Raw genomic sequence first — 26,582 nt, forward strand, 5'->3', positions numbered from 1 at the left:
CAAAGATTATGTTTCCTTCCCTGCCTGTGATCCATCCCACTAACCACCTGTGCCCGGCTGCGTAATTTCGAAACCACACCTCATCACCTGAGTGGAACTGTCTACATTTCTGGGTGATAGCAGCATTTGATCACTGATGGTCATCTACCCATGAAGATGGGTGAAGTTTGGTCAAGGCAGCCTGTAATGACCTGTTCATCAACAGTTCGGCAGGTGTTTTGGTTGTTCTGCGCTAGGCGTTGTCCGCAATAACAACAAAATGCGCGCCACCCGTGTTTTCCAGTTATCCTGTGTTATCTTGTTAAGCTTTGCTTAACAGTATGTACCATTCGCTCCGCTAAGCCATTACTGGACGGATGGTAGGGGGGAGAAAACAACATTTTGAAACCATTATTCGCCAGAAACTGTTGCAACTCCTGTGAGCGGAATGCTGTTCCATTATCTGCCACTAGCACATCTGGAAGCCCGTGACAGCTAAATATGTCACGTAGTTCCTGTACGACCACATTGGCTGACATACTTGTGGCCCATCGCACCTCCGGCCATTTTGAGAATGCATCCACCACAACAAGGAACTGCATTCCTTCGAACAGCCCCGCAAAATCCATATGTACCCTGCTCCATGGCTTCCCTGTTGGCAGCCAAGACCCCTCTACCTTCGGTGGGTTATTTCCACACCTCTGACACCCTTCGCAAACACCGACTGCCTCCTCAATCTGTGCATCTAATTTAGGCCACCAAAAATAGCTTCGTGCTACTGCCTTCATCCGGACCACCCCATCGTGATTCGCGTGAAGTATGGCCATCATGTCCGGTCGTAACTTGAGGGGTATAACTACTCTGTTGTCCCATAGCAGACAATCCTTGTGAACCAACAATTCATCCCGCCTTACATAGTAGGGATTAGGGGCGCGCCTTTACCTGGCCATCCCGTCTTGACAAACTGTATCACGGCAGATAAAACTGAATCCTTTTCTGTTTCTCTTGCTATAGCCCCGGGCTCCAGGATCAGACGAGGTGAATCTTGCAGCATCAGCACCTGTGTATCTTCCTCCAACAGCAGAACTTCTGGGGGGTTTGGCACTTCGACCTCTGGGACCTGGACTGGCAATCTAATTAATGCATCCGCATGACCGATTTGAGATCCTGGCCGATATTCAAGCTCGTATTCAAACATGGCCGACTGTAAACTCCACCGCAACAACCTTGCAGACAGAGACTCAGGAATGGCCTTCGTTGGATGCAGTAACCGAAGCAAGGGCTTGTGATCCGTTACAATCTTGAATGGTCTGTCAATAAGGTATTGCTTGAACTTTGTTACTCCGAACATTACAGCTAAAGCTTCCTTATCAAGTTGTGCATAATTTCGTTCACTTCTCTGCAATGTCCTGGATCCAAATGCTATGGGTGCCTCAGAGCCATCTTCCATCTGGTGTGCCAATACTGCTCCAACTCCATAGTCCGAGGCATCACATGTCACAATCACCGGTTTATCCAAGTCATAATGTACCAACACTTGGTCAGACTGCAAAGGCTGTTTCGCCTTCTCAAAGGCTTCCACATGTCTCTCTGTCCATTTCCAACTTGCAGCATCATACATTAACCGATGCAGCGGTTCCAAAACTTCAGTTTGACCTTTCAAGAACATGTCATAAAAGTTTAGCAGCCCCAAGAAAGCTTGTAGTTCTTTCTTGTTCTGTGGCACTGGTGCCTTATGTATGGCTTCTACTTTGCTTAGAAGGGAGTGGACCCCATTGCCATCCACCATATGACCCAAGAAGGTAACTGCATTCACCGCAAACTGACACTTTGTCATTTTTAGTACCAACCCATCATTTTCTAGTCTCCTCAGCACTTCCTCAACACGTACCATCAATTCCTGTTCGTCCCTACCACTGATCAAAATATCGTCCAACAATATAACTGTACCAGTGACTCCGACTAGCAACATTTCCATTAGCCGCTGGAAGATGGCGGGGCCACTACTGACCCCAAAAGGCAGTCACCGTACCCGAAACAACCCCTTCATGGTGTTAACCGTTAGTAACTCTGCCGTCACTTCGTCCACCGTCACTTGCAAATAAGCCTCTTCAAGGTCAAGTTTCGTAAAAATCTGTCCACCTTCCAGCATTAAAAGCTTCATTAATAGTAGGCAAGGGATAAACTTCCAATAATGCAACATTGTTCACTGTGCTCTTATAGTCCCCGCACAACCTCACTGATCCATCACGTTTCACTATAGGCACCAATGGAGTTGCCCATCTGGAAAAAGCTACTGGTTCATACACATCCCGTTCCACCAGTCTATCAATCTCACTGCTTTTTGAAACATGGGCAGGGCCGGCGCATCCATATAGGCGAACTAGGCAACCACCTAGGGTTCCAAGTAGCTGGGGGCGATGCAGCACGACACATAACAGCTGATATAATATGTTTAACGATTATTGAAACTAGATGAAAATGGATTTTTGTAATAGTTTGGAATGTTTATGTTGATATAAGTAATTATTTAAAGTCCACGGTGACCTGTTTATGATTTGTAATAAGTAAAAAAAGTAAATAAAAAAACACAAGCCTGCTTACATTTTATTGTTGACAAAATCTTAGGCTTACGTGATGTATTTTGAGGCAAAGAAAATATTTTTGGTGTGTCCGGCCCAGGGGGGGAGGGGGGGCATTAAGGTTTTTCACTTAGGGCGCCAATTTACCTTGCACCGGCCCTAAACGTTGGTCAAGAAGAGTTGCTTCTGATAATATTATATTATCTTCTATGTTTGATGCTAGTCTCTTAGAAAGTTGCTCCTGTAACTTGATTAGGCTACCATGTTCTTAATTTTATCGGGTAAGTTTTTCCTGTTAATTTTTGCGACATGTCGCATCATTGCCTGTAGAAGAAGTACCACTTTGGAAACCGTAACTACCTTCTCGCTACTCATTTCAACTGTAACTTCCTTTGTAACCCCGGCCTCCAGCAATCTCAAAAACCTTGATCGCTACCGGGGTCTACAAAAAACCTTCCACATTCACCGTCACAGGGAAGCAAAGGAAAATAATAAAAAAATCTTATATGTACCCTTCCCCTGTCTTGTGTGTATAGGATTCGAAAAAAGATTCTATAAGCAACAAATTGAAGTGGGGTCGATGGGGCGTCACGTTAGATGTGGGTTGTTACAGCAATTTTCGGTATCTGTTCCAACCTGATACTGATACAGTAATGTACCTAGTTACAAGTCTCTGATACTTCTGTATCAGACGGTCCCAGGAAGCAACAAAGCTCCGCGTACGCAGACCGTGCGACCGGAAGGAGAATCTGATACATTATTTATCACGCCCGGTAATTCTCTACCTCTGTTACTCTCATGCCCGCCTGATACAGCCAGTATCAATCAGTTCAACATTCACTGCAGTTCGTCCTGGCCGTGTATCACCATGTACATTATTGCGGGCTGTCATGCTTTGTAGTTAGTATCTTTATAGTGAAATAAGGAATGGATAAGTGCAGGAAAAAGACATCATTTGTGTGGAATTTTTTTACGGAAAATAATGAGTTTGCTAATTGTAATTTGTGTAAACAAAAACTGAGTTATAAATCATCATCGACTAATCTGAAGAAACATTTGAAACGTAAACATTGATATAGTATGCTCACTAATGTACCTATCTGTTTTTTTATTTTTAATTTTTGATAAAATCGTAATCTTTTAATGTATGAAAACACTAGTTACTAATTGTTTTCGGAAAAAAAAGTCCTAATGTTGATTACATCTGTTATTAGTGTCAACTGAGAATTTATTTGCATTTTCATAGCTGTTAGGTGCACAAATATAAATATTATATCTTGTATTAATGTACTTTTTAATATTAAAATTTCATTAATTTTATTATTGAACGAGTCTGTGCACGCACTGCGCTCTGAGCGTACTTTGATGTGTGACAATAACCAAACGACTCGTAACTAGTGGTGGGCAGTGAAATCCATACCTGTTACTTTTTCACCGATATCAAAATTTCACGGGTATACCTGCGACCAGTTTCTACAAGTATCAGTGAAAATCTGTGAAATTGATTACCTACAGTAATACGACCACTAGCTTTTAGTGTCCACATAATCGTTGAATTAAGTTTCTGACGTTTTCAGTCTTAGTACAATCATTTTTTTATGTATATATTTTGAAGTAAAACTGAATGTGGAGTATACAAATTGCATACTTGTAATAATTACAGTAAAAAAAAATCACCGTTCTCTGAATGAAAGACTAGCAGAATATCACGGAAGATAATGAATTCTCATAAATGTTTTAAAATTAATATGTGTTCGTTATATTATTGATCTGAAAGGACAGGGATATAAATATGGAATCAATATTATTAAAAAAAAATTAAAATAATAATTATGTAGTATTTTTCAATTTTAACTCGAAATAAACTCAAAACAAAATGAAAGGTTTCTGTGAAAAACATTGCATGTATTTAATTTCATCATTCACCGAGAGGCAGTGATTTCACTTATCCCCTTTATTCCACCATTTTTCGGTGCGAGGAAGCAGTTTACGATTATGAGCATTACTAGAAAGAGATTTCACCGTTCACCGTTTAATTTCACAGTAACCTAAATTTCACTGGAACCGATTTCACTGATACTCGAAAGTAACAGGTAAGCCCACCCACCACTACTCGTAACAATTTCGCTTTGCGCCTCTCCTTCAACGCCTTCCCCTGTGCTTCCTCCCCTACATTTATCCCTTATTCGTCGTTCCTGCTCCCTCCCCTTTCACAAGCTCCGCCCAAGTGACTGTAATCTGCGATCGGGTTCTGCGCACATTGGCCGTGGTGTTGTTCCAGGCGAATTCTGAACTAATACTAAAGTCCCTGATACTTTTCAAGTGTACTCTTTGCCATTCCTGATACAGGCGCGTATCAGTGCCAAAGTATCAGATCGATACTTTTCGACCCACCTCTACAAAATTGGTGATCGATCCTTTCTCTCGAGACTCGACATTGAAGGTGCTAACTTTAAAGGTTCGAGTTTAATATTGTAATTAGAGGTGGGTTGTTACAGCAATTTTCGGTATCTGTTCCAACCTGATACTGATACAGCATTGTACCATGTTACAAATCTCTGATACTTCTGTATCAGACGGTCCCAGGAGGCAACAAAGCTCCGCGTACGCAGACCGTGCGACCGGAAGGAGAATCTGATACATTATTTATCACGCCTGGTAATTCTCTACCTCTGATACTCTCATGCCCGCCTGATACAACCAGTATCAATCAGTTCAACATTCACTGCAGTTCGTCCTGGCCGTGTATCACCATGTTGTGGGCTGTCATATGACATATGCTTTGTAGTGAGTATCTTTATAGTGAAATAAGGAATGGATAAGTGCACGAAAAAGACTTCATTTGTGTGGAATTTTTTCACGGAAAATAATGAGTTTGCTAATTGTAATTTGTGTAAACAAAAACTGAGTTATAAATCATCGACTAATCTGAAGAAACATTTGAAACGTAAACATTGATATAGTATGCTCACTAATGTACCTATCTGTTTTTTTATTTTTTATTTTTGATAAAATCGTGAATTTTTAATGTATAAAAACACTAGTTACTAACTGTTTTCGAAAAAAGAAAGTCCATATGTTGATTACATCTGTTATTAGTGTCAACTGAGAATTTATTTGCATTTTCATAGCTGTTAAGTGCACAAATATAAATATTATATCTTGTATTAATGTACTTTTTAATATTAAAATTTCATTAGTTTTATTATTGAACGAGACGGTGCACGCACTGCGCACTGAGCGTACTTTGAAGTAGGACAATAAACAAAACGACTTGTAACCAGGGCTGCCACTCTGATATTCATGAAAAACCTAGATAACCTACAAAAAAACCCAGACACATGGGTAAAAAACCCAGATGCGTCTAAAATGCTATCGTTGAAAATGTTTGCTTACTAATTCAAAAATATAAACATAACTGGTTTTAATATAAAACAATTAATTACCTTACAAGACAGAAAATGGTTAAATATAACCAATACAAGAAAATTACACTGCAGCAAAATGGCTGTATAAGTAATTCTTGGACCAGCACATACCATAAATAAACCTACAAATATATACATGACAAAACAAACACCATCACTGCATTCTTTAAACCGGTAATTGTTTTTATAAAACTGCATCATGTACGTTAGTCTTTATTCAGAGTCTGTTTCTACAAGATTGGTTTGAAGGTTAATTGTTGCATTGGTTTTGTGTTCTGCAAGCCTCTTTGAAGAATGTGTCTAATTTAATATTCGACTTAGCTTCTTGAAAACTAGTTTTGTGTTTATATGTATTTTTGTGTGTGAAACACATAGGGCCGAATGCATAGACCATACTATTACTAAAATTTAGTATTAAGTTTAACTAAATCGGAATTTCGGTATGCACAGGTTGTGAAGTATTAGTGGGGCTTATTTTTTAAGTGCATTCGTGCAGAGAATATTTAGTCGCCGATTGGCCGTACTAAATTGCTATTTAGTGCTACTTTTCACAACATGGAAGCTGTAGGACGCATTGTGGATGACGAGTTTGTGAAATTTGTGCGATATGCTAGGGATGTTCCCTACAATCCGCCGCCTAGAAAGTATCTTCGAGATGGGGATAATCCATTGGAATGTTTTAGTGATGAAGAGTTTGTGAAACGTTTTCGTTTCACAAAAGAAACTGTAATTGGTACCATCGTGCCCCTTGTTGCGGCTGACAATGGAGATAAGCGTGGTTTGCCTGTGCCAGCAATTGTTAAAGTTACCACTGCACTACGCTTTTATGGTAGTAACAGTTTTCAGGTACGTGAGAGTAAAATTTATTTAAAGTGTCTGACGACAGGTATGTTGGTTGTAAATGAGGTGTAACTGATAGAAATACATTTACCTATTTATTGTCTTTTTTCGTAATGCTGTCATAAACATGCCTATTTACCCGATATTTCTTTTAAGAGAGAAATTACTAACCTGTGTTCGTTATTTTTCAGATTGTTTGTGGTGACCTTATCCACTTGAATCAAGCAACAGTAAGCAGAATTATCAAGGTTAGAGTTGCTTAAGTTTAGGTTATGTACATCATCATTTTGGAAGACAGTTTTGTGCCCTTCATTTGACATGTTAATTTCAATTAAAAAGTAGGAGCAGGGCATTTGGGAAAAAAGTTGAAAATAAATATTTCGAAATAATTTTTTTTTTTAGCAAGAGACCCCAAACTAGGCAATTACCCCAAATTGTCTATCTAATAACAGTTTGGTATTAAGAGTTTTCTGGAAAAATTTGTAGGTGGATTACTGTTTACATGCTAAATGAACCGATAAAGTAGTGACTAACAAAACAAGTTAATTTGTCATGGTAATACATTGTGCTGCCCTATTAATGTTGGTAATCATGGCAATAAATATTATAGAGCAGTTGTTTAAATTGTTAAAATTACGAGGCATTTACCTACACTTTTATGAGTTTGGAGTGAGTAGTTTATATTTAAATTATAAGTATGTGAAACATATTTTACAGGTAACTTCAAATGAGCTGGCAGGACATTTGCTGCAGTATGCACACTTCCCAGGACCAGGAGGTATTCGTAGTAACCAGAGGAAGTTCTACGATTTGGGTGAATTTCCTGGAGTCACTGGTTGTATTGACTGCACGCACATCTGTATTAGTAATCCTGGTGGCCAGTTTCCTGAGTTGTACCGTAACAGAAAACAGTACATGTCCTTGAATGTTCAGGTTTGTGTAGATAATTATTATGTTTGTGTCGTAAAAGAGAGGTAATTTCGAAAACACTTTTTTGGAGCACTAAAGCTGTTCTTATATTTTAACCTGAAAATAGTGTTTATAAATTGCTACTGATTTCTGAAAAATCACAGTTTATTGATTACATTACATTACCTTTGCATTGATGTGGCCACTCTCATTTTTTGCTTTCCTAGGTGGGCAAACCTCACGTTCACAACATCCATTCCGAGGCCACATTTGTGCATGTTCAGCATAAATATTAAAAGTTTGTGATAGTGTGAGAATGGGAGATGGGTTAAGTTAGTAACATTTAAGTTATTTTAAAATATTTCAATGGGTTGATATAATTAGTATAGCTACAATAAAAATACTGTTAGATGTTTTTAATGGTAGCTTTGGAATTGCCATGTAGCATAACAACCAATTAATATCAGTGCATTCTGTGGCCTAAACAGTTCCTAAATTCATTGGAGGTCACGGAAGTTTGCAGTTCGCACAAGCAACTTCAATAATTGTACATACTATAAATAAAAACGTGAATAAAAGATGTCTATATTGTCTATCATATACTTAAATGACAGAGAAATTAATTTTTGAGCTTTGTTTAAAATATTAAAAATAGTGTGGGCTGGTAATTAGGTTACGTTAGCTACATTTAAAATAGTGATAAATTGTGTGTGGTTGGTTAGGTGAGGATAGCTGTATCTTATATTAGCAATTCCTTAGCAACTGATAACATTATTTTACAGTATTTTTTGTGTAGGTTATTTAACTTAATAGACCAGTCTCATGATTTGACTTGAGTTCTCGAAATCATATACACAGACCCATGTGGGAAAGAAAAAATGGCTACAGGTGTGTCAGTGCACACACATTGTAATGTGCACTATAAACTGAATATTCGGAATCTGGTAGGAATTTAGAAATTATATTTTCAGGAAAATTACAGGAATGTTTCAGGTGTTCAAAAAAATTATTTAGGAATTTTATTATTAATGAATGGAAAATGCAGCGGTGTGAGAATTTAACAAAAAATTGAATTCATTACTGTACTTGAGATGATAATTGAGAATTTATTTTTAGTAACCTGCTTCTGCATTCGGTAAAAACCTTAAACAAGTTTAAAATTAAATTAAACCGTTAATCATATAGATTTTTAAATGGTAACCATTTTTAGAGATTCTTTAGTATTTACTTTTTTTTTGTACAGCCAAACATTATATGAATTTTAAGTGTTTGGGTAATTTAACAAATGTATGTATATACATTAGGTTGTTGCAGGTCCTAACCTCGAGATCATGGACATTGTAACACGATGGCCTGGCAGTACCCATGATGCCAGGATATTTAGTAACAGCAGGGTGATGGTTAGGTTTGAAAATCAAGGACTCCCAGGAATACTTCTAGGAGATAATGGGTATCCACAGTTACCATTCCTGTACACACCAGTACTGGTTCCAACGACAGCAGCTGAGATCAGATACAATTTAGCTCACAGAAGAACAAGAAACATTGTGGAACGGTTATTTGGAGTGTGGAAGAGGCGGTTTGCATGCCTTGGGCAAAAACTACGAACGAAACTGGCTACTTCAAACAAGGTTATTCTTGCATGTGCTGTGCTGCACAACATTGCGGTTCAGCATGAAGAGCCTTTGCCACCTCCAGTAGAAGAACTTCGTGTTTTACCCATAGTGCCAGTTGCAAACTTGCGTCCACGCAACCACCGAGGAGCTGCAATGAGAGCAATGTTTATTGAACGTCATTTTGTGTGAATGCATTACGTAGTTTCCGTGGTTTTCTGTACATAACTGCTTCAAATGTATTTTTTAATTTTTTTTAATAGTTTCAGTAGTGAATTAATTTTTTTTTTATTTTTCCAGGCACAGTCTAGAACATGGAATGTAATAGGCCTCTTGGGGAATCTCGCCATGTATATAAATATAGGAGATAACGCATTGAGCACTATACCTCCAGAGAGCTTCCTCTAAGGTGATGTGGAAACTGGTGCAATGGGTCAAAAATGTGAGTAAATGGGTAAGTTTCCTGCAATGTGTATGTAATGATGTTTATTTGTTCAGTTTTTTTATACAATTGAAATTTAGTGAAGCTTTTGTTTTCTTTTAACAGGTTTCTGTGTTGTTAAGCGATTACATAAAAAATATACCTTTTTAAGGTGTCAGTTAGCAGTCTTTATCCTAACATTTATTTAACCACTTTGCAAATCTTAAGTATCTAATAAAACTTTAGCATTTCATGATGTGGGTTATGTGAGGCCTATGGGAATCGGAGAAATAGTTAAGCCTTATGTATATAAATGAAAAGTGCATATTATCAATGAATTTCAATGAGTTTTTTTATTAATTATTCATGCATATTAATGTCGTGATAGAACATACCCTAATTTAACCAGCTGCATTTCTCAAGCCTCGTAATTACTGATTTTAAAATAAAGTGATTTGTGTGTTCATAATAATTACCAAGCTATATAGATGCAGAATAAATACTTCAACAAGATTTATATTGCACTGAATAAAGTCTCAATGATTTTAATACAAAAGCATGTGTGTCTTTTTTCCCCTTTTCCTTGTGCCAATGTAAGTGTATTGTGTGGTGTAGGGTGAGATTTGCTTGGAGACAGACTAGACACACTGACACTGCAGGTAACGGAAAGATTACTGCTAAAAGGTCCACAGTGATGAGAGTGATCACAATGGAGGAGTGTGTCTGACAATATAATTGGCCAGTGTTCAGCCCTTTTGCAGCAAGTTAAAAATTTTTAGTATCCTTGAAACCTGGTTTTCTAAATAATGAAAGAAAAATTGACAATAGTAGATACCAGATACTCTTAGAATTAGTGTATGTATATAGCAGTAAAATAAGTTCTAAAAAGTTTTAACCAACTATCTAGAGATATATAAATAGCTTATCACCCTGCTTTCAGCACCATTTATTGCTGTGTATGGTAAAGTCGAGTGAGAGACAAGAGATCTGTTTTTAGAGATTAGTGGTCATAAAAGCATTGGTTATGCAAAAAACAATAAATTGCTAATGAGTCCTCTTGGAATGGTCTGTTGCAATTTTAACATTTTTGCAGGTATTACAAAATGATGGAAAGTCGAAATAATGTCAAATATTTACATTTATTATTAGTCTGATGTTAGAGTTGTAACTATGTACACTGTTTAATGTGCTTAAAAATTAGCCAAACCTTCCTCTTATTATAAATGTTGTATGCATACTGTTATGCCTTTAATTGTCTATTTTGCTGTTTAACATTAAAGTTTCACTGCAGTTTATAAACGGGACTAAACTATAGCAGCAGTTAACACAGTAAGTTCTAACACTTAATTTAAATAACATAGCAATATAAAACAAACCTATTGCTAGATTAGGTTTCAAGAGAATATCACATTGGACCAGTGCAAAACCAGGCAAGGTTCAAAATGCATAAACATCGCTGTATAAATATACAGAGATAAATAAAGGAAGAAACAACATTTTTGAAGCTTAGCATAAATGTTTGATCTTTAACAATGTGTACAATAATAAACAACTAATTGTCATTCTAAAATTTCACAATATTTTATTTTTTTAAGAAGCCATTAATTTTAAAAAGAGAAGATCTTTGGAAATAAAGTGAATAATAACTAAATTGAATGTTTTTCTTATATAAGCTATATTAATAATAAATTAAATCTATGCTAAACTGTTCAATATATTAATAAAAAAAATTTTCTGAGCAGCTTCTTAGAAGTAGATGAATTGGAACATGTGTAAATGGTTGGTTATGTCAGTTGTATTAATTATTTGTATAAATCTTGGAATTTTAGGGAATTTATTAGTCATTAATGTTGCTTACCTACCCTAAACAGTCTTTTCTCTTAATTTTTAATACATATATGTCTCAGAGGGTGCTAATGTAGTTACATGAACATTTATAAACATATTTGCAAAAATATTTAAGACTACATACAGTAATTTCCAAGAGTAGGTGCACTTACGGGAGAAACAAAATTCAAAAATGGTTATTTTGATTACTTATCTGCAAAAATGTATAAAAGTATTTTAAACCACTTATTTCCTTGACATATCACAAAGTTGTTAGATAACATTATCAAACTAAATAAGAGAAGCTCAATAAAATAATTTTCAGACTTTTATTTCAATATTTTCAGTTGGAAATTGAATCAGTATTGTCTATGGTCAAGCAAAACATACAATTACAAATAAAATACACTGTTCAATACCTACCAACACTAGTTGTTTTCAATCACATTTTCTAATCATTAGTTGGAGTACACCACAACACCACAGATGACCACACTTGTCAATATTTTAACGAACCCCCAAAATTTTAATAAATTCAGTTACTGTCTGCTTATGAATGTTGTCATTTGTAAATGGTCCCAATAATTATAATTTGGATTCCTAATCATACATATGAAAAATAAATAACACATTGCTCATTTATGTTGTATACACCTTCTCTTAGGAACATTGAATTTTCAGCTGCATTTGGTAATTTTAAAGGAAAGCCTCTTTCCTGAACAAAAAAAAATCTAATCAAAATTCTGATGTTTTTACTTACATGTTATGCAATTTTTCTCTGTAAGATACTTCAAATATTTTGCAGTAGTTTACATTTTCAACAAGTAGATAAGTCAGGTATATTTATTTCAAATACTGTGTGATACTATGAAAAGGGATGGGTTTGCTACATCAAATAGTGGGCATGGGATATATTAGGTGTGGTAAGTTCAATTTAAAATCCTTGATTAAGTATTATGGATCATTAGTATTTAATTAAGCTATGCTAGAAACATTTCAGATCATTTAAATAATTTCTTAGTTTTACCAATTTGAAATGTCTCTTCATTTAACCCAACACACCATCCTAACTCTCTAATATTTGTAATGCTACTAACCTAACCAGTCGCTGACACAACTTCAAACAGTATATTTTTATATGGCTTAACAAACTTAACTGTTTAAACAATTTCACAGTTAGCTAACATAATAACCAACAACTCTCACAATTTTACACTATCTATTATATAACTTAATCTAACCACTCCTTAAAAAGATTCAATCTGGAAAATTGTAAACAATATCGCAATGCCCTCTTAGATAATGTTTGGAAAATATGTTAGGACATTAATAAAAACTGGTTTTTGGATTTTTTTTCAGCTAAGAGGCTTTCTTTCAATTTTACCGTGCCATTTTGCAGAATTTTACTAAGTGCAATTTAGAAACCACAGGAAAGAATAAATACAAATAAGGGCATAATATAAAAATGGTTATCGACTGTAATATGCAAGCAATTTACAGTGTTTTCCCGTTTCCTGATTTCATTAATTCCATTCGCAACTTGTGTTCTTCTTCACGATGATTCTTTGCCTGCTCGTGAAGCTCTTTTGTATATATTGCAGCAGTTCTTGCTGCCCTCACTCGCAGTTTCTGCTCAAGCATCAAAAGCTTATGATGCTCAATTTCCCGCTTTTCTGTACTGTTAAGTTTATGCAGGCGATGCTGCAGTTCATCTTCAATTGCTACTTCACGACGTGTATTTGACTTATTGGAGCGTCCAGAAAGGAGAGCATCCTTCTTTCTCACCTGTGGGCTGTCAACCTCCACCTCATAAGTAATTTCTTCTTCAGACATAGATTCTGAAATGGGCAGCTCATAGTCATGGTCCAATGCAATTACTGCCTGGTACTTAGCAGCATTTTCAGCACTGTCTGCGGAAACGACCATGTCATGATCGCCACCATCTACAATAAAGTGCTGTGTCCCAGCTAATGCCACTTCCAATTCGGGGTTCGTGGAGGGCTCCTGGACAAATGGACCACCACCAGTGGCCATTCGCTGCCTTGTGTTGGCAGCAAGGATCTTCTTCCTCTTCATTTTCTCATTTTCCCAACATTTCTTTAGCTGGGATGCAGTACGCTGCAACAAAAAAAGTAAAAACAATTGTAGTAATGCCATAAGTTCTGATAACTTTTCCAACATGCACAGTTTTATTATTTCAATAATGATGGAAAAACACAAACTTCTGAAAGCATAAAATGTATATTTTATGCAGAATATAATCCATCTAAAATACCACAATCTGATTTTATTAGCCTATTTAAATAGTTAATTTAAGTGATAGTTAAATGTGAAAGAAAAAATCGGCCAAAAATAATCTTTGCAGATGAGATATTTTAGAAAATTTTTATACACCCTTCAATGTAAAATAATTAAATTATTAACTGCTTAATGTCGCTGCTTTCAATAATGTGTATTAGAATTATGCAGAAATACATGATCAACTTTGGATTAACGAGAGGCAGTTAATAAAAAAATTTATAATGAAACATTGGGTACTATATGCAGTCCAACAGATCATATGATATAAAAACACTAAAGTACGTTCCTTTATTTTAATAATTTGCTACTAACCTTGGAGACTTCTGAATAAGAATTGAAATCTTTTTCAATCTCCTGCCAAGCTTTCCGCTTTTCGGCGACGTTTTTGAAATCCGTTTTTTTGGCTTCCACTATTTTTGCCCTATTTTCCACTAATGAAAATAAAATTGACTTCTCATTCATAGAAAACCTTTCGGAAAATTGCCTCGGAGCACAATCCATAACGACCACGTGGATCGGTGGATACACAAATGTTTATTATTTTCACATACAAAAAAATAAATATACAATATAGGTTTCCTATTGGCCGAGGTTATGTCGTCATGAACGACGTCATTGATTTCGGGCCTTATTCGAGTAAACTCGGCCACCTTCGTAATTAAGTAGCATTCTTCACTTTACTTTGTAAAACCTAGCCAGGCTTATACTAAAATATTTCTAACATACGAAATTTAGTGAACTTCAAATCCTTCACTAAAGGAAGTACGAGTAGACACTTGGCTTCTAGTAGAATCTGTGCATACGGCCCATAGACTTGTTTGCATTTATCAAACAGATATTGCAACAGATACACTAGCTACTACCTTTATTATTGTTTTAGGTATAAAAATAATTAAAATTATAAAAAACCTAGAATTGTTGGAATTCATTATTTAAAAACCCAGAAACCCAAACACCATTGGAAAAACTCAGATCTGGGTGGAAAAGCCCATGAGTGGCAGCCCTGCTTGTAACAATATCGCTTTGCGCCTCTCCTTCAAGGCTTCAACGCCTTCCCCTGCGGGGACTCGCCTGCGCGCAGCCGAAGGGAGCGGTTGTGCCGAGGAGCAGCCCAGCCGGATTAGGAGAGCCTGACCTGCGCGAAGCTGCCGTGAAGAGAGGAAAGAGGATGCCAAGCCTGTGCTAGCACTTCTGTGCTACACAGCCCGACTACACGACTTCGGAGAGAGAAGCTGGAGTGACATACGGACAAAGACTACAGCGCCCAACAAGCACTGTCGACACCCAGGGTGCAGCACCCTTTGACCTAGCCGCGACCCTGGCTAACTAGCCCCAGGGAAGCGGTCAGTGGGTGCTTCAGTGCATATAGGCTGTGACGCGACACACATACGACTAGCGATGGACAGTGAGGCTGCGATGAGCACGCCCCTTCCGGGCTACGATAACGACGCAAATTTTGAGGCTCCGTCAGAGCCGACCACGTCAACCGCCCCGTTTGAGCTCGTCAGAGGTAGGCGAATGAAACGCCTGCATCGGGATGCAGACAGCGACAGCGACCGCGAGGAATGCGCTGCCCCCCCTCCCGCCCAGACACCGGCCCAGGCGACCGCGCCAGGTACAGGAGCGCCCACCACACGCGCCCCACGCATTAAGCCTTTGTTCGTCTTCCTGGACAAGGGCCATCAATACCCGCAGGTATACAGCGTCCTAAAGGCAGCTCTGGCAGAGAAGTTCACCTGCCAGAACCGCGGCCGCGACCAAATCCAGGTCAACCCGGCATCAATAACGGACTACGTCCGCGCGACCAAGGCCCTTCAGGCAATAGGGGCCCAACACTCCGTCCTCCTTCAGAAGGACGAAGTGCCGAACAAATTTGTACTCCGGGGAGTTCACCACGATATTCCCAACGACTTCATCGTTGCGGAATTCGCCGCGCAAAACCTGCCAGTGCAGAACCACTGGTTTCTCACCAGCCGACAGCGCAACTCAAAGTGCGACGCCCTCGTCATCGAGGTGCCACAGGCCTTCGACAAGGCACGCGTATACGGACTGACGGAGTTCGCCGGCCTACGTATAAGGGTAGACGACTTCAAGCGTCCTTCAGGCCCGAGCCAATGCAGCAAATGCCAGCGCTTCGGGCATTCTGGCAGAGGCTGCCACGCCAACGTAGTGTGCAGGTGGTGCAGCGGCGACCACAGCGCAATTAACTGCCCCCACGCCGGTAAAGACACCGCCGAGAAGAAGTGCGCACACTGCGGCGAGCCCCACTGCGCGAATTACCGCGGCTGCCGCGAATACAAGCGCGAGACCCGCCGTCACTTACCGCCCCAGGCTCGCAAGGAACGCGAGCAACAATCTCGCCGCGACATGCGCGCCAATCAGCGTGCAGCTGAGCAGCCCGCGCCCCAGCAGGCCGGCCCTTCAGGCCACCAGGGCCCGCCTAGGCCCAACCACTGGGACCAGCGGGCACACCAGAACAACCTGGGCCAGTACATGCCTCAGGCGTTCCAAAACCGCTACGCGCCCCTCCAACAACACTGCGAACCCAGCTACCGGGACGATTTGAATTTCCCGGCGCTGGCTAACAACCCGCGCCCCCGCAACCAGAGGCAGCCGAAAAAGAATTGGACTGGCCACAAAAATGGCCAGGGCAAACCCCAGCAGCCAGCCCAGGACAAGCTGCTGGCAAGCAAGGCTGCCACAACACCAGCGCCTATTGTAGCGCCGCGCCAGGAAACTGCGGCTCCAGTCGTGGAGACGATGGTAGTTGATGCGACGCCGATGCCGCCAACTGCCCCGCCCGCACCCACAGCACAAAGCCCCGCAGAGCCGGCTGTTTTCCAGAAAATCCTGGAAAGCAACCACGCACTCATGACCGACCCGAAATTGGCAGCATCCATCGGCCCTCTATGCGAACTCCTCGCGATATGGTGCGACCCTAGCTTTGACCTACCCAAAAAAGTCCAAGCTACGCTGGGCTTTGTTCAGGGATTGAATACCATACTCAATGGTAGCAACTAATCCGGTCCCGAGTTGCTTAACAACCTCGACCAATAGTATTAAGGTCCACTCCCTTCTTTTCTGGAATGCACGCGGAATTAAAAATAAATTACCGGAGTTTATAAACCACCTGGAAAAATACAAAATTAAAATCGCGGCTATAAACGAGACACACTTACAACCGATAGATCGCCTAACGATACTAAATTACGTAATATATAGGCGCGATAGAAACAACAGAGGCGGCGGGGTAGCCCTAGCAGTTCATAACAGTATTAAGCACTCAGTATGCCAACTCCCCGACTTTCATAACCTTGAAGCTGTTGGAATTAATATCTCAATAAACCAACAACAACTTAAAATCATTTCTATGTACGCCCCACCCGGTAGGTCCCTCTGCCAAGACGATCTCAACGCCCTGTACGGAGCAGCCCCGAGCTTCTTGGCAGTAGGCGATATAAATGCCAAACATACACAGTGGAACTGCAGACGCACCACAGCAAATGGTAGGCTACTGTTTGCCGACCAACAGAACAAAAACTACCTCGTGCATGCTCCCACAGAGCCCACTCACGACCCAAATAGCATTAATTGCTTGCCAGATATTCTAGATATCGCCATAAACAAGCGTGTCAACACGGGATTCGAACTCGAGGTTGTCCGCGCCCTTTCCTCAGATCATTTCCCTGTTCACCTAATTTTCGATGACGCGAACACAGACTCAAACCCGCCACGGAAGTATAGAGATTATAAAAACGCGGATTGGCGCGGGTTTAAAAATTACTTGACCACAAACCTTCAGGATGTGGCCGAACTCACTATAGAAAATAGCATTAATCTTGAAACTGCGATAACTGAGTTCACAGTGAAAATCCAGGCCGGTATAGACGCGTGCATCCCAGAAAAGGAAGTTAAGTTAGCACATGACGAGCTGCCAGCTTACATCAGCGATCTTATATCGCAAAAAAACAGATTACGCCGTGAATACACTCGGCGGCGCACACAAGCCACAAAACGCCGGATAAATGAAATCCAAACAGTCATTTCCGACGAAATTTCCCTCTGGCGCAGCAGCCAATGGGAAACAAAGATCTCGCAACTCAAGATCCAGGACGGGAGTGCCTGGGACATGACGAAGCGACTCTTAAATAAAACGGATAAAATCCCTCCCCTTCAAACAAACAACGGCATAGTTTTTCAGCCCCAAGACAAGGCACAAGCTTTCTCTAATGCCTTAGAAAACGCCTTCCAGCCCAACATGGAGCCCTGCGATAGGCCGTTCACAGCGCAGATTTACCGCGAACTACGCGCTAAACTGCACCAGCCCACAGTCTCCGAGCCCCTATTAACACAGGCCCAGGAAATTAAGCGAGCTATCAAGCAAATGAAGCCACGTAAATCACCAGGCAACGACCGCATCCAGGCAGTCGTCCTAAAACAGCTCCCCGACGAAGCACTAGAATATTTAGCTGAATGCATAAACGCAATGCTCAGACTACATATTTTCCCTACCCAGTGGAAACAAGCACAAGTAATTGTTTTCCACAAGCCAGGGAAAGACAAAACCCTGCCTCAGAATTACAGGCCAATAAGCCTACTAAGCACTGTGTCGAAAGTCGCGGAAAAAATCCTACTATCCAGGCTTAACAAACACATACACGATCACAACTTACTGCCGGACGAGCAATTCGGTTTCCGAAGTACCCATTCGACAGTACATCAATTAGTTCGTCTCACAGAAGAGATCACTAGCGCATTTAACGCTCAAAACTATGTAGTTGCGACGTTTTTAGACGTAGAAAAAGCCTTCGACAGGGTATTTCATGCGGGGCTGATCTACAAATTATTTCAAACTAATTTCCCCGACTGCTATATTAAGCTAGTCGCGTCCTACCTCGCAGACAGAACCTTCAGAGTGTCAACTGAAGGAGCTCTGTCTGATATTAAACAAATAAGAGCTGGCGTACCACAAGGCAGTATTCTTGGCCCTGTCCTATTCAACATATATACATATGACTTACCACGCCCTGAACACCGCCTAGTAAAGATAGGTTGCTATGCAGATGATACTATACTTTACAGTAGATCATATAACCTCCAGCTGGCCACGGCCAGACTCCAGGATGCATTAGCTGTGTACCAGCAATGGTGCACATCCTGGCGAATAAAAGTAAACACAGCTAAGTCAGAGGCTATTGTGTTTACCCGCAAAAACCTTCCGCCTGTAGAACGCAGGCCACCCATACATTTGTTCAACGAACAAATCCCTCACAAGGACGTAGTAAAATACCTAGGCGTACACATGGACAGGAAACTGCTCTGGCGCCATCATATTGACGCCAAGCGGGCTCAAGCCCATGCTAGAATGAGCTCACTATATCCAGTCATGAGTAGGCGATGTGGAGGCTCAGTAAAAAATGGTCTGCTGCTCTACAAAGCACTCATTCGCCCCATAATTACGTACGCAGCCCCAGTATGGGCAACTGCTGCGAAATCGCACTTAATAAAGCTACAATGAGTACAAAACAAATGTATTCGGGCAGTTACAGATGCCCCAGTGTATTGTGCTGTAGCAGCCTTGCATCGTGAAACGAAGTCGGAAACCTTACAAGACTTCTACATCAGAACTACACAAACTTTTTACGATAAATGCGCAAATAGTTTAAACCCACATATTTCTACATTAGGAAATTATGATCCAGACATTAATGAGAAATATAAACGCCCAAAATCTATCCTGTCACACCGCCCGCCGTAGACGCGGACGCGGCGGGACTGCTCTCTGATTGGCCGGCAGCCCGCGGACCAATCAGCGCGCCCCCTCCCCCTGCTCCGAGCGCGAGAACACGCGCGCGGAGCGTACGCACACAAGCTGGCAGCTCACGTACATTAAGTTAATATTAAGTTAAGTTAATATTAGGCCCCAATTATATATAAGCACACATCATCCCACTACACACTGCACAACACAAACTATCAGGCGAATCAAATAGTCGTGCTTTGGCCCAGCGGGGCCCTAATGGAATAAGTAAATTATCCTTCGAAGATTAATAGCGTAGATGCTAGGCTAGAGTCTTTCAATGACAGAAGGTGGCAATTTCTCTAACTGACCGACTGCCTTTTGCTGGCAACAGGTCGACCTGAAGCTATGTCACCATTCTGGAGTCTGGCTCGATGCCCTGCTCGCGACCGCAGCTCACACAGCGTAGTACTGCAGCTAGGACTTTTCAATGACAGATGGTGGCAATTTCTCTAACTGACCGACAGCCTTTTACTGGCGACAGGTCGACCTGAAGCTATGTCACCACTCTGGAGTCTAGTCCGACGCCACAGTTCGCGACCGCCCCACTTACACGATCATATTACACAGCCACAATGAGTGCTAACTGGCAGCACGACGGGAAACGGCATAAGCCGCCCCCAAAAAGACCAGACCTGACCAAACCAATGCGGACTAAAAGTCCAAGTGCCCCACCCCTTGCATAGTAGAACTTCTACCACGCCCAACTCTTCTTCCAGGACCATCCTTCTATTCCTGTAATCCACCTGCTTGTAATAATGCATGACCTTTGCATCCCACATGTATGTGCCCAGGGTTTTCCCTCTGTCTATGGAGGTTTTACCTGGGCCCAACTTATCTAGTTTTAGTCTAGAATTAAGAGTGAGGGGAGTTAGTCATGGCGAAAACGTCTGCCATGGCTGGCCAATCCCCTCCTAGCACATGATGCACGTGACCTTTTCTGCATGGTTAAAAACCCGCATGTTTAGAGCGTATAGGGCTTGCCCTGAGACGCACTTAGAGTCTTCCCTACCTAGACCCCTCCCTTACACACTTAGTTTTAACTTAGGTTAGGAAAAAAAAAAAAAAAAAACGTTCCCCTGCGCTTCCTCCCCTACATTCTTTCCCTTCTTTATCCCTTATTCGTCGTTCCTGCTCCCTCCCCTTTCACAAGCTCCGCCCAAGTGACCGTCATCTGCGATCGGGTACGGCGCTCATTGGCCGTGGTGTTGTTCCAGGTGAATTCTGAACTGATACTAAAGTCTCTGATACTTTTCAAGTGTACTCGTTTGCCGTTCCTGATACAGGCGCGTATCAGTGATAAAGTATCAGGTTGATACTTTTCGACCCACCTCTAATTGTAATATTTGTTTTGTTTCTAGGTTCGAGGCCGTAGGAGTAATGCTCGTTGGTTCGAGGCAACTTCGAGGCTTTGCTTTTGGGGTTAGTGTGTTGATGTCTAATTGTTAAAGTTTGTTTATTTTTGTTTTTTATGACAATGAATAAATGCGCAGTACTGCTATTAAAGTTTACGAATTATAAAAAATTTCAGGTCAGTATTAAATTTTAGGCAATTCTGAATATTTTATAATGTTTCCATAAAAATTATTAACAAAAAACCAAATTTATTTTTAACTTTCTGACACACTTTCTTATTATTATTATTATCATCTAAGAGGGCTTTGTGTTTTGTGATACTGCAAGCAGTTAACGAGTAATTGACCATATGTGTGGTTAGGTGTATTAAAAAAAAACCTGACGTCTAAGAATGTTTGGTTGGGTTAAGTTAGCTACATTTTATATTGATAATTCGTAACCGATCATTGCAATGATCACAATAGGTAAATATTTACAAGCGCGGTAGATGCCAAAAATAATGCTAAAAATCTGAAAATACTTTTATTCTGTGCCCTTTCACTTCCTCTTTTCAAAACAACCGGCGGAGGTAAGAAATTCCAAATACTTTAGGAGATATCGAATTTTTTAATTTCATCATATGTAGAGTCGCGGTATATGCCAAAAAAAATGCTAAACATCTGAAAATACCTTTATTATATGCTCTTCAACTTCCTCTTTTCATTAAAAGCGGCGGAGATTAGAAATTCCAAATACTTTAGGAGATATCGAATTTTTAAATTTCAGCACAAAACCAGCGCATTCCTGTGGCGTGCGTGCACCCTTGTTTACGTACGAGTATCTATTTTTTTTATTGGATAATGATGTTACGTGATTGTTCGTGATAGGCCAGAATTCAAATGAACTAATACGTGATTATTTAGTTCAATTATTGTTTAAAACGGTGTTTAATTACCGCCTCCAACTTACGTGAGTTTTTAACGTTTCTAATTTTAAAGTCTTATTTGTTATTTTGATATTGTTGCGCAAGTAATAAGTAACAAAAAAAATTACGTGAGTTGTTACTGTACCTTTGTTACGGGTTTGTTAGGTAAGGTCAGTTACATTATAAATAATTTAAAACTAAAGAATAATTAAAATTAATTCACATTATTTTTAATATCACCTTAGTTTGAAAGTATTTATAATGTAACTGACCTGACCTAATCGACCATTTTAGTTTACTGTTCACCCTCTGTCCGGGTTTGTTTGGTCAGGTCAGTTACATTATAAATATTTTAAAACTAAACAGCCATTAAAATTAATTCACATAATAATTTTTAATGTCGGCTTAGTTTGAAAGTATTAATAATGTAACTGACCTGACCTAATCAACCATTTTATTAATTACGCATTCACGATTCACGTATTCACGAACACGGCAAAATAACAAAAATGGCGCCGCTCGAATGGTTCCACAGGTCTTGTATTGCAAAATTAAAAAATTCGATATCTCCTAAAGTATTTGGAATTTCTTATCTCCGCCGCTTTTAATGAAAAGAGGAAGTTGAAGAGCATATGATAAAGGTATTTTAGGATTTTTTACATTTTTTTTGGCATCTACCGCGACTCTACATATCATGAAATTAAAAAATTCGATATCTCCTAAAGTATTTGGAATTTCTTATCTCCGCCGGTTGATTTGAAAAGAGGAAGTGAAAGTGCATAGAATAAAAGTATTTTCGGATTTTTAGCATTATTTTTGGCATCTACCGCGATTGTAAATATTTACCTAATATTTAATCACACAATTAGGTAAAATGATGAAACTACTTTAAGTACCTCTTTGTGAATGACTTACATATGTCACAAAGTAAAAGAAAAAGCATATTGGGATTTTTAATTTCAGTAGTTCTAAATAGTAGCTCTCCAAATATATTTTGGTGATGGCTAGGAATGGTGACGTATCAAAATTGAAAATGCTTGCCATTAGGCATTAGCCTGCTGGCAAGAAGGTTCCATCTCATTCCATTTCCTTTAATCTACTTCTAAACTATACCTCTGTGGCTTCTTCCATCTTTCTCTTAAAGCTTGTGCATTATGATCTCACTACTTATAAACTTCCCTCTACAGCCTGAAGCCTGAACCCCACCCCTGACCATCCTCACCATTCTTTGTGACTCCATTGTAGCCGCCCCATTTAATGTCTACAACCATTAAGCTAGGCTACATTCACAGTAAGTAGCATGTAAACAGCATGTGAGCAGCACAGTTGCTCTTATGTAAGTCAAAGCTACATTAACACACACCACAGCAGTTCAAAATAGAACAGAGGTTCAAGTCCTGGTGCAGATATACTGTTTTGGTTTTTCTGTGTCACTGCAGGCTATTGCTGGGATGTTTCATTACTTTATGCTGTGTTAGAATCCTTCGCCAATATTCTTTTTCTGACTTTGAATTTGAATTTTACATCTGCAATTGGGCTTACACCTTATGACAAGAAATTCACCCCCCCCCCCCCCCATGCCCTTCTCATACTTTACACTTACCATTTCCTGAAGCTTCCTCCATGAGTCCTTCACAACTCTTGCTTCCAATACCGTTCCCTGGAGTTCATTTCACTCCCACCCCGTCCTCACCTGGAATTAGTAATTCCATCTTTCTGTACAATTCTATTTCCTTTCTTTCTTCCACTCATGGTCTCTCCTCTTTCTGTACCTACCTCCCCCAACCCAGCCTCTGTGATCACCCTGAACAGTCTCGCCAGTCTTTCTATCTGCCTGTGTTCGTGTGGACCGTCACTAATGACCTCACTGGTGCCTAGATGTAAAAAAATTAAATAAAACTAAAATTAAATTTATACTCATAATAGTGCTTAGTTTATTTATGTTTGTGATAGTTTTCAATAATAAATGTAGCGATACATTTTTGCAGGTTAGCCAACCTCTGTACTCACTACATGCATTAATGTAACATTACTCATAAAGTTTTGATCATGGTCAAAAGAAATGAATATTGGTTATTTATTAAGTTATTGCAGTCGAGTTGATTATTATCAGGGATATGATTCATTTTAATTCACTGACTGATAATCAATATAATTTTTTTCTGCTAAAATGTCATTAAAAAATCTTGATTTGAAGACTTGTAAAATTTTAGTTTCAAAACAGCAAAATTTTATTTAGGCCTAGGTAAATATATTATTAACTTACCAAATAGGTACGATTTACATAGCCTATGAATGCTGTGTTTTTTTAAAAATCTTTTTTCTTCACAGTTGCCTGGTTTGAAGAACAAGTTCTCATCATGTGCAGTCCGGCATGGCTCTAATCCAATCGCACGACACAAATTTAAATCCCCCGATAAATCTATGAAATATGACCCTTTTGGGATTGCACTCTTGGTAAGTAACTTGAACTGCTATCGTAACTGAGAAGACCAATACTAACACAAATAAACTTTGATTCTTAACACAAGTTTTCATAATTTTGACATTAATTTGGATGGTTGTATTATTTTTTTGTTGTGTACTTGCTGAGTGTGAGGAGCTCTTAGGGTGTGATTGTTTAAGAGCAGCGCTAATGGAATGAGGTGATGGAACAATGCTTAATATGCTAGACTTGTATTAAGGAGGGCTCAGGTTTGGATCACAGTCTGGCCAACCTGATGATTTCAATTTTTCCATAGATAACTGAAATTACTTGAAGTGATGCTGGGATGGCTTCTGCCAATGGCTCATAATGATTCTCTTCCCCCAATTGCCATTGTTGGTGTGAAGTGTTTCCACCTGTAATGAACTCACTATCGCCAAGACATAAAGCTCAAATAAATAAAATAAGAAGTGGCTGTAGGTAGGGCTTAATGTTTCGTGATTGGTTACTTTCTAGCCCAAAATTTCATCGATTAAAGGCACGAGCTACCTGGGCATACATGGCGTGGTGTGCCGAGCTTTAGAAAAACCCACACATTTTGAAAACTGCTCAAGATATCAGAGTGGGGTCTGTTTACGAAAAGCATTTAAGAATACGCTGAGGGTGGATGATTAGTTCTGCTTCAATATTTCATTTTTAAACTGTTTTTAGAAAATTGAAAATGGCTGAAAAGTGTGTTTTCAGAATAATATTTAGCCATGAAACACCCAGTACAGATTCTGGAAAGGACTAAAGGGACTTGCATTACATCTTTATCTCTTTTTATTAACCTTTAATGTCAGGGGTACTGCTTAAATTTCATAGTTTTCTTATGTACAATGAGCCTTGCGCTTAGAGGAGATAACCGGGCTAGAAGCACCGGTGAACTCACATTTATCATCCCATCTCACTAACACAAATACACTCTTTAATAGCCGGGCTCATTAAGTACTTTCTGTTTGGTAGATACTTCATTCTTGTGTAACATATAGTCGAAAATGATTAACTTGGATGAAATTACCTTTTTCTGTAGCAACAGGTATTCACTAAGTGTGTCAGTTGTCATGTTAACTGTAGTGTGACGCGACTGTGGGTGCAGTCTGTCCCGGTGGCAGCGTTCGCCCTGGGCACGTGGCAGGTGAAGCGCAGGCAGTGGAAGCTGCAACTCATTGCTGACTTGTCGGAGAGGTTCAACACTGAACCAGAGGAGCTGCCCTACGAGTGAGAAAGAGCTGTGTGCCGTTTGTAGTCACAACCAAAATGTGTATGTCATTGTTTGGAAGAACTGATATTCACATAGTGGACTTTCCCTCAGGTTGTGCTTGCCTGTTCTTGATGCCGACAAAGGGGAGTGGGCACATTTTTGGAGTGATTACTTTGCCTCTTGTCTGTATGACTGTGTCGTGCCCACCATGAGAGTCCATTTGACTCTTGATGGGTACATAACAAATATAAATAAAAATAGACTTCATGTGCAATTCGAACAAAATTCAGCAATCCATTACACATTTTTGTTGTAATTATTATTTTTTCAGATATATTCCTTAGCTGAATAAATTCAAGCACAGGTCTACAAATTATAATTTTATGATAGTTGAAATTGTAACTGTGTATATCAAAATTTTTGGGAGACGACCATCTGACACTCAACTACCTGTCTGACCATCTGTCACTCATCCACCTAAGTGGGAGATGACTATCTGATACTCAGCCACCTTGGTGAGAGACGACTATCTGATACTCAACTACCTTGGTGGGAGACGACTATCTGACACTCAACGACCTTGTTGGAAGACGACTATCTGTCATTCAATCACGTAAATGGGAGACGACTATCTGACACTCAGCCACCTTGGTGAAAGACGACTATCTGTCACTCAACCACCTTGATGAGAGACGACTATCTGACTCTCAACTACATTGGTGGTAGATGACTATCTGACACTCAACAACCTTGGTCATTCAACTACCTAAGTGGGAGATGATTTTCTGACAATCAACCTTCTTGGTGAGAGACGACTATCTGACACTCAATTACCTTAGTGGAATATGACTATCTGACACTCAACTACCTTGGAGGGAGACAATTACCTTATTTCTCATTCAACTTGTAAAAATTGAATGTTTTGAAATTTTTTCATTTTCTCAAATTGGATTT

The 26,582-nt window shown here is 39.7% G+C and overlaps 2 protein-coding genes and 1 long non-coding RNA gene across 12 annotated transcripts in view; 2 read left to right on the forward strand and 1 right to left on the reverse strand.

Moving 5' to 3' along the window:
* The first annotated feature begins 5,216 nt into the window (after window positions 1-5,216).
* On the forward strand, window positions 5,217-13,873 carry LOC134540183 (putative nuclease HARBI1). Of its 4 annotated transcripts, XM_063382752.1 has the most exons (4): window positions 5,520-6,835; window positions 7,021-7,077; window positions 7,547-7,762; window positions 9,043-10,328. In XM_063382752.1, the coding sequence occupies exons 1-4, from the start codon at window positions 6,545-6,547 to the stop codon at window positions 9,541-9,543; spliced, it is 1,065 nt and encodes a 354-aa protein (XP_063238822.1). In that variant the 5' UTR covers window positions 5,520-6,544; the 3' UTR covers window positions 9,544-10,328. The 4 variants fall into 4 exon arrangements, 1 of the variants encoding a protein (XP_063238822.1); XR_010076420.1 differs by lacking the exon at window positions 5,520-6,835 and adding an exon at window positions 5,217-5,348 and having other exon boundaries at window positions 7,547-13,873; XR_010076421.1 differs by lacking the exon at window positions 5,520-6,835 and adding an exon at window positions 5,357-5,508 and having other exon boundaries at window positions 7,547-10,328.
* On the reverse strand, window positions 11,915-14,671 carry LOC134540197 (uncharacterized). The gene is made up of 2 exons (XR_010076423.1): window positions 14,213-14,671; window positions 11,915-13,717 (listed from the first exon to the last, which is right to left on the reverse strand). It is a non-coding gene; the product is annotated as an uncharacterized LOC134540197 (long non-coding RNA).
* Window positions 14,672-20,871: 6,200 nt separating this feature from the next.
* LOC134540376 (surfeit locus protein 1) overlaps window positions 20,872-26,582 on the forward strand; it is a 29,226-nt gene continuing 23,515 nt past the window's right edge. Inside the window, exons 1-4 of one of the 7 annotated variants that reach the window (XM_063383103.1) lie at window positions 20,872-20,917; window positions 21,062-21,122; window positions 24,292-24,417; window positions 25,524-25,645. In XM_063383103.1, coding sequence (XP_063239173.1) covers window positions 21,081-21,122; window positions 24,292-24,417; window positions 25,524-25,645 — 290 coding nt within the window. In that variant the 5' untranslated portion in view covers window positions 20,872-20,917; window positions 21,062-21,080. Of the gene's footprint in view, window positions 20,918-20,966; window positions 21,232-21,270; window positions 22,005-22,131; window positions 22,602-24,291; window positions 24,418-25,523; window positions 25,646-26,582 lie in introns of those variants that run through there. The other 6 variants (XM_063383084.1, XM_063383094.1, XM_063383066.1 and 3 more) reach the window with 6 other exon arrangements.

This window comes from Bacillus rossius, chromosome 1 (genome assembly GCF_032445375.1).
Source record: "Bacillus rossius redtenbacheri isolate Brsri chromosome 1, Brsri_v3, whole genome shotgun sequence".
NCBI classification, from domain to species: domain Eukaryota; kingdom Metazoa; phylum Arthropoda; class Insecta; order Phasmatodea; family Bacillidae; genus Bacillus; species Bacillus rossius.